Source organism: Xiphias gladius, chromosome 24 (genome assembly GCF_016859285.1).
Source record: "Xiphias gladius isolate SHS-SW01 ecotype Sanya breed wild chromosome 24, ASM1685928v1, whole genome shotgun sequence".
NCBI lineage: Eukaryota > Metazoa > Chordata > Actinopteri > Istiophoriformes > Xiphiidae > Xiphias > Xiphias gladius.
The window spans coordinates 2,879,616-2,893,224 of NC_053423.1; the positions used below are offsets into that span (position 1 = coordinate 2,879,616).

Consider the following 13,609-nt stretch of genomic DNA (forward strand, 5'->3'; position numbering starts at 1 on the left):
AAGAGAAGCCTCGTATGTACTGCTAGCCTGCTGCCTGATTGCGCGGTCAGGTTGATCTGGGCCCAGCTCTCCACCTGTAGTTTCTCCTTTGCCAATCTCTTGATCTTGAAGGAGAGATTTTACGGAGTTTGGGTTGGGTCTTGATATTGCACTGCTTGTCATTGTTATGTAGTTAAAAGAGAGACTAGTCCTGAGTTGAGCAGTGGCTTGCTTGGGGCAATAAAATAATCGCCTTTATCAGATTAGATTTGAGGACGCTGATTGGTTAAATTTTAGTTCATACGTTCATATATTGAATCAGCAATTGGCTAAATTGTCACACAGATCTGCTTCCTGTGGCAATTTCTCCATTGCCCCAGAGCTATTGAACTTGTAACATGCAGACAGGAGGAGGGGACGTGTATAAAATCTTTACCATGGCTGCATAATGACACCATCTTTAATTTTAATTCTAACACAGTTAATCATAACTTCATCATGCGACTTGTGAGTTAAAAAATACTTAGGCTCAAGAGTGAAATGAGATTTTTACAGTAGCTAAAGTAGATCTGACTTGTTACTTCCACCCCTGATAGTTCAACTATTACACTCAACGGCCTAGATTTCAATGATATGGGCTTATTATTGTGTAACAAGCTAAGTTTGGCTCAGAGCTGTTGATACTTTTCACCATAGAAACATAAACACTAAAAACTAATTGAACTAGTTGTAAGCTAGTTAATGCCGAACCTAACTCTGTGCCAAAGATAATGTTTTTAATCCAATATATGTGGTGTATTGGATCAAACTTCTTCAAACACTTGGGTGTGTTCCCAGTTTTATAGTAGGCTGTCTGACCTGATAGGGACTACGACTTTTTTTCTTTATTTGCTGTAGGCACTAATAGAAACTGGAAGCTAGGAGATAAAAGCGGACATGCAATAAAAATCACAGAAAGTATATATGGTGCACTATATAGTACATATGTAGTGTTTTCGGACACAGCCTCTCATCTTGTTATTCCATCCAGACATGTCAGCAGCCAATTGCATTGATTAGCTCACTGTCAACCAGAGACGAAAATAACAGCATAGAGATCATTTTACATGTTTTTGTTATTGCACAGTATGGGTTAATCTGTATTTTCTACAAATTTACAATGAGCAACAAATACTGTATATTCTCAGATAGGCTCTCTTGATATAACATAGTCCCCAGTAGCTGTCTGTGATGCCATGTAATTCTGTTCATATGTTTATTTCATAGCTTTCTTTATTATTTATTTTTTTATTGATTATATCGCTGATTGATATAAAAAACATGAATAAAGGATTATTTCAGTCTTTGCCCGTTTAAAAGCATCATCCTGGTGCTGGTTAATGAGCAGTTGAGGCAGCAGCAGTGCCCTCTGTTGGCACTGTGCCCTGGTATCGCATTTCCATCAGAGAGGAAGATGGCAGCTCACACGTGCACAGAGAGGCCTGGCTTACGTAACTGAAGAGCAAAGCCTTCATGAGCTCCACAGCTGAGATGTGATCTTACTCTCCACTGACGGAACAGATGAGTGTTAAAGCACAGCCTCCATTGACCTGGATCTTTCAGACGATTCTGATTGGATGCTGCACTTATTTGCATTAATGATTATTATTCATACCAGCAGGAACATCTATCAATTTATCTTTATTTAATATACATATAGAAAATGTTTGGCACATTTCTTTTTAAAGTACATTATATATTCTTTGTCTGAACATCTGTATGGTTCTATGACCTACCAGTTACTATTATACATTGAGAAACTGAAGCCTAAAAGGCAATCTTGGCACTTGTTCACATTCATCAGGAAACTTTTTATTCCATGGCAAACCAGGATAAAGCCGGATCCAGAAAGGAGAAAGTCATTCTGATGTCATCCACCATTGTCTCTACTGTGACTGTGGATGTTGTCACCGCTCATGTTTCGGCATAATGTCTCTTGTGTCCACCACTGCCATACCAGGCCTGCTCAGCTCCTTAGGGGATACATCTGCAAAAAACTCAGCAACCACAGGGCAATGATTTGACGCCACACCACCCCATGACCAGTTATCTGGGATCCAGGGGTTAGTCAAGCCCTCCCGCACTACCATGCAGTGGCCTGTCGGAGGAAAAGACACAAAGACCTGGGAAGTCAGCACGAACATGAGACTGCATGCCAAGCCTATTATCATACTAACATGGACACAATGTACCAAAGTATTTACACTCTGAAGTGAATTTTTATCTGACAAAAGCTGCTGTAGCATACATCTAACAATGATTAAACACAAGAAGCTCATTGCAGTTGGATGTGAATATTGGATGAGATTGCAGATGGATTTCATTCATCATAAACAAGAAAGAAAGCTAGGAGTCCTGTTCTGAAAAGTAGTGGGAGAAGTTGTTGCCATGATCACCAGAGCAGCGTATCGAGTCAATAAATAAAGACTTGAGACTTGACTTGGATTTGACTATAGTGAAACTTGATTTTCTTGAGACTTTAATACTAAACCATTCAAGACTCATGTTTTGAATTGGTAAAATCCATTTAGTCCAATTAGTTATGTAAAAAACGTACAGCTTTGAAAAAAACATCAAAAGCCGTATCATTTTAATGGTCAGCATTCAGAGTCCTGAAAGACTTGCATCTTGACTTGAACTTTGCCCCCCAACGACTCAAGACTTGAACTTCTCTACAATACCTTGAGACTCAACTTAGACTTCTTTTGACTGACTTTGACTTGAGACTTTTTTCAACTTAGCTTGCTCAGCACGAACTGATTCAATTATCATTATCATCATTATTATTATATTTAGATTGATTATTATTATTAGTGTTATTAATAGCCCTATTATTATAATTATTTGTTTTATTATTAGTCTCATTAGTATTATAAATCTTTATGTGGAACCTTCATTGTGCTATGTTCTCCTTCCTCCCTCCTTTTATGTGTCTCAAATGACTTGATACTCAACTTGGACTTTTCTCAAATAGCTCGATGTAGAGTTGTTTCAACTGACTGACTTGAGACTGGACTTGGAGATTTTATGAATTATTGTAAATGTCGAATTGAAATCTTAAGCTTTATCACTGTTCAAAAATGCCCATACTGTACACCTACCAGAACAGATCTTCTTAAGGGAGCGACTGACCCAGATGTTATCTAGGCAGTGGGTGCCCTGTGGTGAGCGGGTGCTGATGTTGGTGAACTGGGTGGATGGTACCAGGGCACAGAGCTTCTCTTTTCTCAGGATGTCCAACTCTGAGCTCTGAGGGGAGGAGCCAAAATCTCCCAGCACTACCACCTCCTTCTCACCTGCAGAGAAAGATTTGGAGAAAATGAATGAAATTCTCATAATTTACCCTCATGCAGAGCTGGAGGATGCACAGGACATGATGATCTGTCTGAGATCACTTAAATTTTGATCACTTTCTTTTTGGGCAAATTGTGTGAATCCACCCGCAGTGTCGTGTGGTGTAAAGTCTGGAATAGCTGATCTTGGCTCTAAACTGACAGACTGACCTTTGAGTGTCTCCTGGATACTTGGGGAGAGGCGCTGACACTTGACTTCATCTGTGTTGTGGTTCTTGCCATTGGACTCTCCTGTGGAGGCTGTGGCCTGCATGTGGACGTTCACCACTGTCAGTTCGTATGAACCAACCTAATTGAAAACATCAGTCATTTGATTCTGATCAGAATTATTATAACCTATAGGCAACTAAATTAAACAATATGACACAAAACACAGAGATACATACAAGAGATATCCAGCTTACTGTTAGCATTGTACCAACATACGTGTTATGTATGCCCATCTAAGAGCATTTAAAAAGGGATTTGTTTTGTCTTAATTATATATCATTACTATAAGTTCATAGTTTTGATGACCAGCTTACAATTGCTAGAGGGAGATAAACTCTGTATTCCTTCAAGTAGCAATGAAACATCTCTGACAAAAACGTTTCGGAGCTTTGAGCAGGAGTGGTGATCCAGTAAGCGCTCAACAGACTAGGAGTGTGTGGTCAGCAGAATGCACATTTGTTTAAGAAAAGTGCATTTGTTTTCTGGAGATTACATTAGAACATAAAATAAATAGTTAACTCTTATGCTTTTTTAAAATTTAGTCAAAGTCAGTTTTAGGCTTACTTTTATTTTTTGTTTGATTATGCTTTTCCCGGTTCTTTTATTTCAACCTTTCTGCTGTATTGTACAGAATGTACAGACTTGTAAATTTATTTTATAAAATTCTGTTGCAGCACTCATTGGTACCTAAGACTTTTCAGGACTTTGACAAAATCAATCTTAAATGAAACCGCTTACTAGCTTTTTCCTGAGCTGAATCCACATGTCATGGTCCATCATAATATCACTGATAATGATAATAATAATAATAATAATAATTTTTAAAAATCTAGTGGTGAAGACTGTAAAATATGGTTGAAAGTCCCAGGAAAACCTAGTAAGTTGATAGAGAGTTAAGATGTTTTCATCAAACTACTATTTCCATAGTCAGGTATGAACTTTCATGTTCAACTTTTCAGAAAGCCAAATCAGCTATTCACTTACACTCTACCAGGCAGTCTAAACATCTCAGTTCTCTAATATGTTCCAAAAATGTGGTCAAATTCTCATTTAAACTCAAAGGTGCTGTTTTGTGGAATTCAATATTATCAACCACTCTTCATCTTTATTCACTTTTAAAAAAACATCATAAGAAAATATTGGTCATTCCCCGAATACATATTCCTTGTTGGATAGTTATACTAGGAAATTATTGTTTTCTTTCTCTGTTTTTTCTTATTAGTTTGTCTGGTAATTATCCTCCCATTATATAATTCTGATAAAATTTATGTAATTTGCTCATGCTGCATGTTGAGCTTTTCCGAGAGGTCTTTCTATGAGCCCTCAGCTTCCTACTGCTCCTGCATAGTGTTTTTTATTGTATAAGTATACGTGCAATGTATTTTCATGTGAAAATATATCAAAGAAAAAAAAGTTACTATTATTGAATTCATTTTTAATCCAGGTTGGTCTGATCAATTCGTGGTCATTTCGAAGTTAGGTCAGGACAACATATTATCTGCGTTTTCATGAAAGGGGCAATATCTGCCTGATATGTTGACCAACATACCTCATCTGAACACTACTAAACACGGATTTTGGAATAAATCATTACTTACAAAAAAGTGAGCCATGTAGAGTCGCGGGTAGGTATGATTGCCATTGCCATTGACAACAGGAGACTCCAGGACTGCAGCATCCTTCAGGTCAATACCAGACGAGCTGTCCCACAGAAACCCAGAGTAGCTCACTCCCTGGGAACAGAGGACCATGGGATATAGAGTCAGATATTTTTGACTTATGTAACACCAGTCTCAACACCGTCACTAATGAACAGCTTATGACCAGTTACTAATATAGTTCACTGTAACACAAGGCTATTGATGTAGACTATCTCTACGCTTATTGAACTGTAACAATTGAGCTGTTATCTTCTAACTCAGAAAGTGGGTGAAACTATAAGCAGAAACCGTAAATGTGAATTGCTGGATATTATCTACCGAATTAAAGCGGAATCATGACTATTTATCAGACTGTTACCGAGATGAGAAAGAAGTACATTTATTGAAATGCAAATGTTAATTAGATTTCCTGACTGAGGCTTAAGTGGATTCTTTTCTGTGGTACTACTGTATGAGCCTCGCGGGAATCCTCTGATCACAACAGGATTCTGTTCCAGAAGGCCTTATCTTATACAAGTGCTGTATTTTAGATGAAATGTCAGATAATAATACTTTGTTTTGGTAACTGAAAACATTCATTAAGATAAGATGACCCTTTAGTGATCTAGGGGTGGGGGTCTGCTTCTTTGCAGCTGTAAACAATAGGAAAATATAATGTTACTAAAAAAGTTACAGTATTAATGTATATTCACTTTCCAAGAATACTATGTAGAAATGCATCAGAAAGGATTAAAAGGATGAAAAAAATTTGAATTGCAGTATACTGAGACAGACATATATAAGAATATACAAAATAAATTGTAAAATCACACAGAATGAAACTATATGTTGTTGCTGCCAGTAAATCCCTCTTATGACTTCCTATAGCCCTTCTGGTAGCTGCCTTTAAATTTCTGTTCTGTGAGAAATGTTCCAAATACAATATAAAACACCACTAATTCAGTTTTACTTTATTTACAGTACACTTTGAAGCAGGGCCATAGCCAGGTTTTAGAAATACTGAGGACTTGAACCCTGGTCCTCCCCTCCCCCAGGAAATTTTGACAAGAACCAAAAATTCAAGTCTGTAAATGAATTCATCTGGCATGCCCCAAGGCTCAAAAGCGGTCTCTTTGGAATTCTTTGGTGTTCGGACTATAGTTCAGCATGTAGGGGAAGCGCTGAGGGCAGTGACTCTGTCCAGAGCTAAATAAATCTGCCTACTAGAACCCCTAAAGCTGACTAACTGAGACATTATATCTAGTTTGTTTAATCTCTACAAAAAAAAAAAAAAAAAAGGAAAATTAAATTAAAAATTGAAAAGGGAAATTACTGGTTGTTGTCTAGATACTACGTTGTCATGGATCTAAGTGTTATCTGCACAGACTAACCATCCAAAACCAAAATGAAAATAGAGTTTATTTTTGTTTCTGTTTAAGGTAATTCAACTTGCTATCACCAAATGGAAGTTATAGTTTTCTCTCATTTCAATTTCCCTTTACATCACTTATTAAGATCTCCGAAACTACCAAAACAAGAAAAGAAATGTCCTTAACTACACGATTTCAACATAAAGAATTCCTCCTCCTCCATTTTTAAAAACTTTATTGTGCCATGTCCTGATCTTTCTGTCAGAATGCTCTAGGAGTTGGGTTGGCTGGGCTCTGTAAAAACCCTCTTTTTATTTCAACTGTCCATCTTACGTGACTGAGGCCATGGACACACAGCTGACCTAGCTCAAGTTTATATCATGAGTTCATCTATTGCGCGGTTTCTGCTGTGAAAAAACATCATCTGCTCTGTGCTCAGTGCTTTCCTGATGTCAGGGCAGATATGAAGAAAAAAGAGCTGAATAAATCCACTAGGCTTACCTTAATTGAGTGGCTTATACCTTTGAAAACCAAAATGGAACAGCCTCATTTTCTTGATATAAGAAATAAACCTGATGTGCGGATTGATCTTTAACATTTGGGTGCTAACTGGCAAAAGTTAGGGTTTGGCAGATTTGGGCGCTTGAGTGCTGATGATATCAATATTTGTCGAAGTTGCATTAAGTAGGCCAGTGTAGCAGCAGTTCTCTGCCCCTTCAGTTCACTGTAAAAAGAGAGATTTCAGTAGTGGTAAAGATGGCTGTCATACCTTGCTGGAGTGCCCGGTGGGTTTGTCAGACACAACGCTTTTCCACAGGCCTCGTGGCCATTTCCACTTCCGTATGCTCGCCAATGTTCCTTGGTTTAATTCTACACAGAACTGCAACACAACATAAAGAGAAAAAATAGTGTCAGCACTTAGCTAATATGCACAGAGACCAAATTTGTTGTTAGTTACACTTAATCATTTAGAAATGATGTAAACGTTGACTCTAATTTTAGTTCTGCAAAATCTTCTAAGAGGAAGAACCACGGTTTTTTGGCTAAGTATCAACACTTGAGTGAGCCTGGTTAAAAAAAAATAAATAAATAAAAAAAAATCACTTGCAATTCAGAATAAACCTTTAGGTTAAATACTCAAATTGCAGCTTGCATCTAAAATTATGAAGAGTTACTAACTGAAAAACATTGATACAGTCATTACAGGCCCATGGAAAAGTCACAAGATATCCAATTTAATATCCATTTTATACAACTTTATTGTGATCAGTTACAAGTGTCCCTAATTAGCTGTGCCATGAAAGATACTTTACATTACAGGTAATAACCAGATAATAAGGGAGTACTTTTGTTGTATTAACAATGAGAATATCTTGGTAAAATTAATATATAATAATAGGACACAAGGAGGAGAGTTAGAATTGGTTTAAAAAAGTGGCAATGGGCCAGAACAACTAAATAATAACTTGTCAATAAAAAATGTAAAATGTTAAGAACAGCTTATTTGGTTCTACACATTAATTACTGCTTTCAGAGCAGCTCTGAAAGCAGTAATTAATGAGAAAGAAATATTAGCAATAATGTTGCTGTACGGCTAAAAACTCAGAACTGTGCATTATAAGACACTATATGTGCCTTTCAGTGCCAAGAATGTTGTGAGTTGATAATTATGAGAATCCGAACATGATATAGTAAACACTAAAAAAAACACAGAGGCCTGAATACATAGATGGGACCCAATATTAAAATATCTCATGTATGTTGACACAACTTTTTCCTGCTTCTGTTTAGTTTCTAATCTGTCTGAAATACATGACATTGCAATAAACAGGGAGTGTTGTTCTTTAACACTTGAGGGCAGATTAACTAATTGTCACCAAAAACATGTTACGCTCAACAGTCTAACAGTCACTGAGATACAATACAGAGAGTTCGGTGAACTCGAATAGCCCCATCTCATCTCAAAGAGGAAATACAGTCAACAAGAGGAAGCCTCTTATGTTGACATCACTGAGAGACAGCTAAACCAGTAGTTTTCTAATGTTCTAGAAAACAGGTAAAGGTAACTCAGTGTGGAAATACAAGAAGCAGGAGGAAGCAAAGAAATAGAGGGAGTTTGAACAGATGAGCGTGCTCATGAGGGCTCAGGTTGCTGTTCATGGTGACCTGCAACTGGCTCTAAATTGAACCTGAGAGGCTCTCTTTGGGACACCGGGGAGACAGAGGAACTCCACCTACGTGCACACACACATACATGGCCTTTCCATGTGAGACCAGGTCTGAAAGGACACCGATGAATATTTAAAGTGAAAATCTACAACATTTTAATAATAAATGCTACTGCAGTAAAGTTTTCTCAAATTTCGTATATCTCATACACCGAATGCAGTCTGGGGTATATCTGCCATGATGACATGAAAAGAAATATATCTATCTATCTATAGATATATCTATCTATATCTATCTATCTCTATATCTATCTATATCTAGCTATCTCTATATATTTATTATCTATCTATCTCTATATATTTATCTATCTATCTCTATATATCTATATATCTATATATCTATATATATATATATCTATATATATACTTATACATATTTTGTCATCATAGCTGCAGCATTCCCATAAAATGTACATAATGTATGTATAACAAAACTGTAAACTGTAAAACTGTATTCTCGTATTATTCAGAAATATGCCCAATAAAACACAAAAATTTGATGCACTCACTGAGCATTTTATTAGGAACACCTTCACACCTGCTTATTCATACAGTTATCCAATCAACAAATCCTGTGGCAGCAGTGCAATGCAAAGAATTGGGGAAAAAATGTCATCTCAGTGACTTTGACCGTGATATGATGCCAGACAGGCTGGGTATTTCTGAAACTGCTGGTCTCCTGGGAGTTTCACGCACAACAGCTTCTAGAGTTTACTCAGAATGGTGGCAAAGACAAATAACATCCAGTGAGCAGCAGTTCTGCGGATTGAAACACTTTGTTAATGAGAGAGACCAGAGAGAGATTGGCCAGACTGGTTGGAGCTGACAGAAAGGCTACGGTAACTCAGATAAACAGTTTTTCCCACTTTGGTAAACAGAAAAGCATCTCAGAATGCAAAGCACATCCAAAGTTGAGGCGGATGGGCTACAACAGCAGAAGACTACGTCAAGTTCCACTCCTGTCAGCTAGGAACAGAAATCTGAGGTTGCAGTGGGCACAAGCTCATCAAAACCGGACAGATGACGACTGGAAAAAATATAGCCTGCTCTGATTAGTCTGGCTTTCTGCTGAGGCAGCAGATGGTTGGGTCAGAATTTGGCATAAACAGTGTGAATCCATGGACCCAACCTGCCTTGTGTAAATAGTCCAGGCTACCGGTGGTGGTGTAATGGTGTGGGGAATGTTTTCTTGGCCCACTTTGGGCCCATTAATACCAATCAATCATTGTTTGAATGTCACAGCCTGACTGAGTATTGTAGCTGACCATGTGCACTTTATGGCCACAATTTGTCCATCTTCTAATGTCTACTTCCGGCACGATAATGCACAATTTCACAAAGCAAAAGTCGTCTCAAACTGGTTTCATGAACATGACAATGAGTTCAGTGAACTTCAGTGGCCACCACAGTTACCAGATCTGAATCCAACAGAACACATTTGGTATGTGTTAGAATTGGAGCTGACAAATCTGCAGAAATGATGATATTCAATCATGTCCATGTGGACCAAAATCGCCTCCATGTTCCCATTAAGCATAGTGTACAAAGTTACTATAAATAATATATAATAATAAAGTTACTATAAATAGTACAGAGCCTGGCAGATGTCAAAGTGAGAAAGAAAAAAAACAAGTCCACCTAAATTAGGAAATTATGTTTTGAATAAATAATCAGCGTGAGAAAATTACTAATTTGTGCTCTCAAATTACTTAGTTCATACTCTGAAATTATGAATTTGTGCCCACATAAAGGCAAATAGAAGAAGAAATCTGAAGAATACCTGCATATCTCCATCCTAAATTGATAAAAACCCAGATTAAATCCAAGCAGCTCATTTACATTACATTCTCCACAGTCCAACAACTTTCACTGTTTATATTGCACTGATGTCAGTGTATGTCAAGTAACAACAGGAACTGAAGTTTGGTTGTTGTGACTACTCCAGTTAGTTAGGGAGGAGCACCCAGTTTTATACAATCATTTTTATACAGTGACCGGTCAACTTTTGCTGGTGTGAGTTAGCAGCACATACAGTGTATACTGTGTATCCTTGCATTAATGTGGAGCAAAATAAATAGTGAAAGTTGTCAGGCCATGGGCAATGAAATTTGTATATGCTGCTTGGATTTAATGTAGTTTTTTGTCAATTTAGGATGGAGATATGCAGGTACTCTTCAGATTTTTTCTTCTATTTGCCTTTATGTGGGCAAAAATGAGTAATTTCAGAGTATGAATTGAGTCATTTGAGAACACATATTAGTAATCAAATTAGCAGGGTTTTTTTTTTTTTTAAATCTTGAATGGAGATACATGGATATACTTTGGCCCGTTTACCTGATAAATTTTATTTTATTTCCCCCCCCCCTTTTTTTTTCCTTAAAACTATTTAATTTTCTGGCCCAGGCTTCATCCAAAGAAGTACTCACGTGGAATAATATCTTAAATGTTGTGTAAGCCATTTTTAAATAGCACAAACCAGTTAACTTCACTGTCCTGTGATCTGAAGATTTATGGATATTGTATGGCACTTCCATAAAGACAGATAAAAAAGTGAATGATCACAATTGATGCAGCAGAAGCTGAGATGCCTTGGCTTTCAGTCTGTAGCTGACTAAAGTTTCAAAAATAGTGTACCCTACACTACCCACAACACAACTCAACAGCATATTTGGTAAGACCCCAAGAAAGACAACTCCGATGACAGGTTTATTATTCAGACTTAGCAGAACAATGGTGAAGAGGTTTTACATCCTCTGTGTGGACTACTAATTACCATTCATTCTAGCAATAAGATTAAACTGCTGAGAAACAAGACTGCGTCTTTTAAGCTGTACTGTGGTGGCCTTTACTGTACCTGGTCTAATTCCTGCGGGACTTTCTAGCTCGACCAGTTGATCCCTGCTGGCCTGGGCTCGCAGCCAGGACCTTGACTACATGATATGCCCGCACTTATGTCCCCACAGGCTGAATTTTGAGTCTGTTTTGTGTTTAGACCAAAAAACACTTCATCCTTGTATGCGTTACAGGCTCAATTGCCCCTGGGGACTATGACTGAAAGTACAGTATATCCTGCTGGGGGTTTCTAACCTCCTGGCAGGCTGAAAGTGCTTTATTATTAATATTATTACTTACTCAGCAGTGGGCCAGAGAAAGCAGAATGCAGTTCACCCTGACTGTAGTGCTGTATATATCTCGCTACGGTCTGATAGACCTGTGGTACCAATGGGAGATGACCTGACACATTTTTATGCTTCAGTGTTAATTAGTGTTAATTAGCTTTGTGCTGCTCTGCTATGGGCATGTGTTTCAGTCCTTATGAGGATAGAGTGTTTTTAGACACTGTGTAGTTATTTGTCAATAAAAAAGTGTGGTCAGAAACTGTTTTACTCCTATAAAACAAATTGTCATGTTTTTCACAAGTACAAGTCCCAGTGTGTCATTTGCATGCACATAATTTGATTAAGTGCTTATTTGCTTTGGAATTTGCATCTCATATGTACAGTATTAACTAACCCAGGTCCTGGATTATTACCTGATCTTGTGGTCCTGTTTTACGGAGGGGCCCTTTCACTATGCCTTTAATGGGATATTCTACAATACAAATGCGCTGGCAAAGAGTTGTCGATTTACACATCTAGCAGGCACAGAGCAACATCAGATTTTAATTAGACTTGTGTTTCTTTCCACTTTTTTTTCAGTCCAATATTCACTTTCTTTTAGCTCTGTTTTGGTCTCCGCCAACCCCCTGGAAAAAAATACCTGGCTCTTAAGCTGCTATATGCTCCACTATGTTCAGTAGTTAGTTGTTAATTTTGTCTGTCTGCTTGAGCTTTTTCACTGGAAACAGCTGCCTGCTGCTGCTGGAAACAACGTTGATGAGAGCGCAGAAATTGAGCCAAAACAGTAAAGCGGCAGGCTGTAAAAGCAACACAATGAGCTGAAAGACACTCAAATTCTCTGTATAGCTGTCAGGAGAATTATTCTCTCTGGGTTTGTCACTACAAGCCACAATTTTCACATTACAAGTTCTTATTTGAGCAATTGTTTATATAAAAAATTGATTAGTGCTAATTTAGTTTTTAAATTGTTTTAAATCCTCTTTCCTCAGCCTGAGAATATGCGGTGGGGCTCAACAAATAGCAAAATCATATGTTAATTCTGTTCATTTCTTAACCTTACAGTATTGTGACTTTAATTAACTCTGCAGCCTCTGGGAACATCTAGCAAGACTTAGGCTAAAAGCAAATATGGAGTTAGGTTATAAAATGTAGTAAGCCTTTGTATGTTGGATGCTGTGTTTTATGTATAAACTGTTATGTGTATTTTTTATTCTCAGATCTCACTTGACAAGAGATTGAATCTCATCAGGAGGAGGGGTTGAAGTATTTATAAAGTACAGAGCTAGAACATTTGTCCAGTTATTACATTTTTATTGGTTTATTTGCACAAAGGCTGATTGATAGTTCCCTGTTAGACATTTTACAGACTGATTAATAACCTTGAAACCTAACCACAGAAAAAGGGTTCCTAAGTGACAAAACACACAGAGCACAACAGTCTAAAACCGGCACACACTCTCTGTGTGACTAATCAAAACACATGAACATGTCTAGCAAAGATACAGTGAAATGCTCTCATGGGTATTTGGAGATTTTCTTACACTAAACAGGCATTTTCTACAGGAATGGAGTGGAGGGTATATACACTAAAAGTTAGTTAAGCTCAGTTTAGTCCTGACAATCATCATAATGTAAATTTTCACAGATCAGGGTTTGACAAAGCAATGTAAG

At 37.5% G+C, this 13,609-nt stretch overlaps 1 protein-coding gene across 3 annotated transcripts in view; it reads right to left on the bottom strand.

Annotated features, from left to right (window-relative positions):
* Positions 1 to 573: 573 nt before the first annotated feature.
* Positions 574 to 13,609, bottom strand: part of eepd1 (endonuclease/exonuclease/phosphatase family domain containing 1) — a 38,795-nt gene continuing 25,759 nt past the window's right edge. For 2 of the 3 annotated variants that reach the window (XM_040122475.1, XM_040122476.1), the window contains exons 4-8: positions 7,361 to 7,471; positions 5,180 to 5,314; positions 3,522 to 3,660; positions 3,120 to 3,314; positions 574 to 2,116 (exon numbers count right to left, since the gene is read on the bottom strand). In XM_040122475.1, the coding sequence (XP_039978409.1) occupies positions 1,926 to 2,116; positions 3,120 to 3,314; positions 3,522 to 3,660; positions 5,180 to 5,314; positions 7,361 to 7,471 (771 nt within the window). In that variant the 3' untranslated portion in view covers positions 574 to 1,925. The remainder of the gene's footprint in view (positions 2,117 to 3,119; positions 3,315 to 3,521; positions 3,661 to 5,179; positions 5,315 to 7,360; positions 7,472 to 13,609) is intronic. The other variant, XM_040122477.1, reaches the window with a different exon arrangement.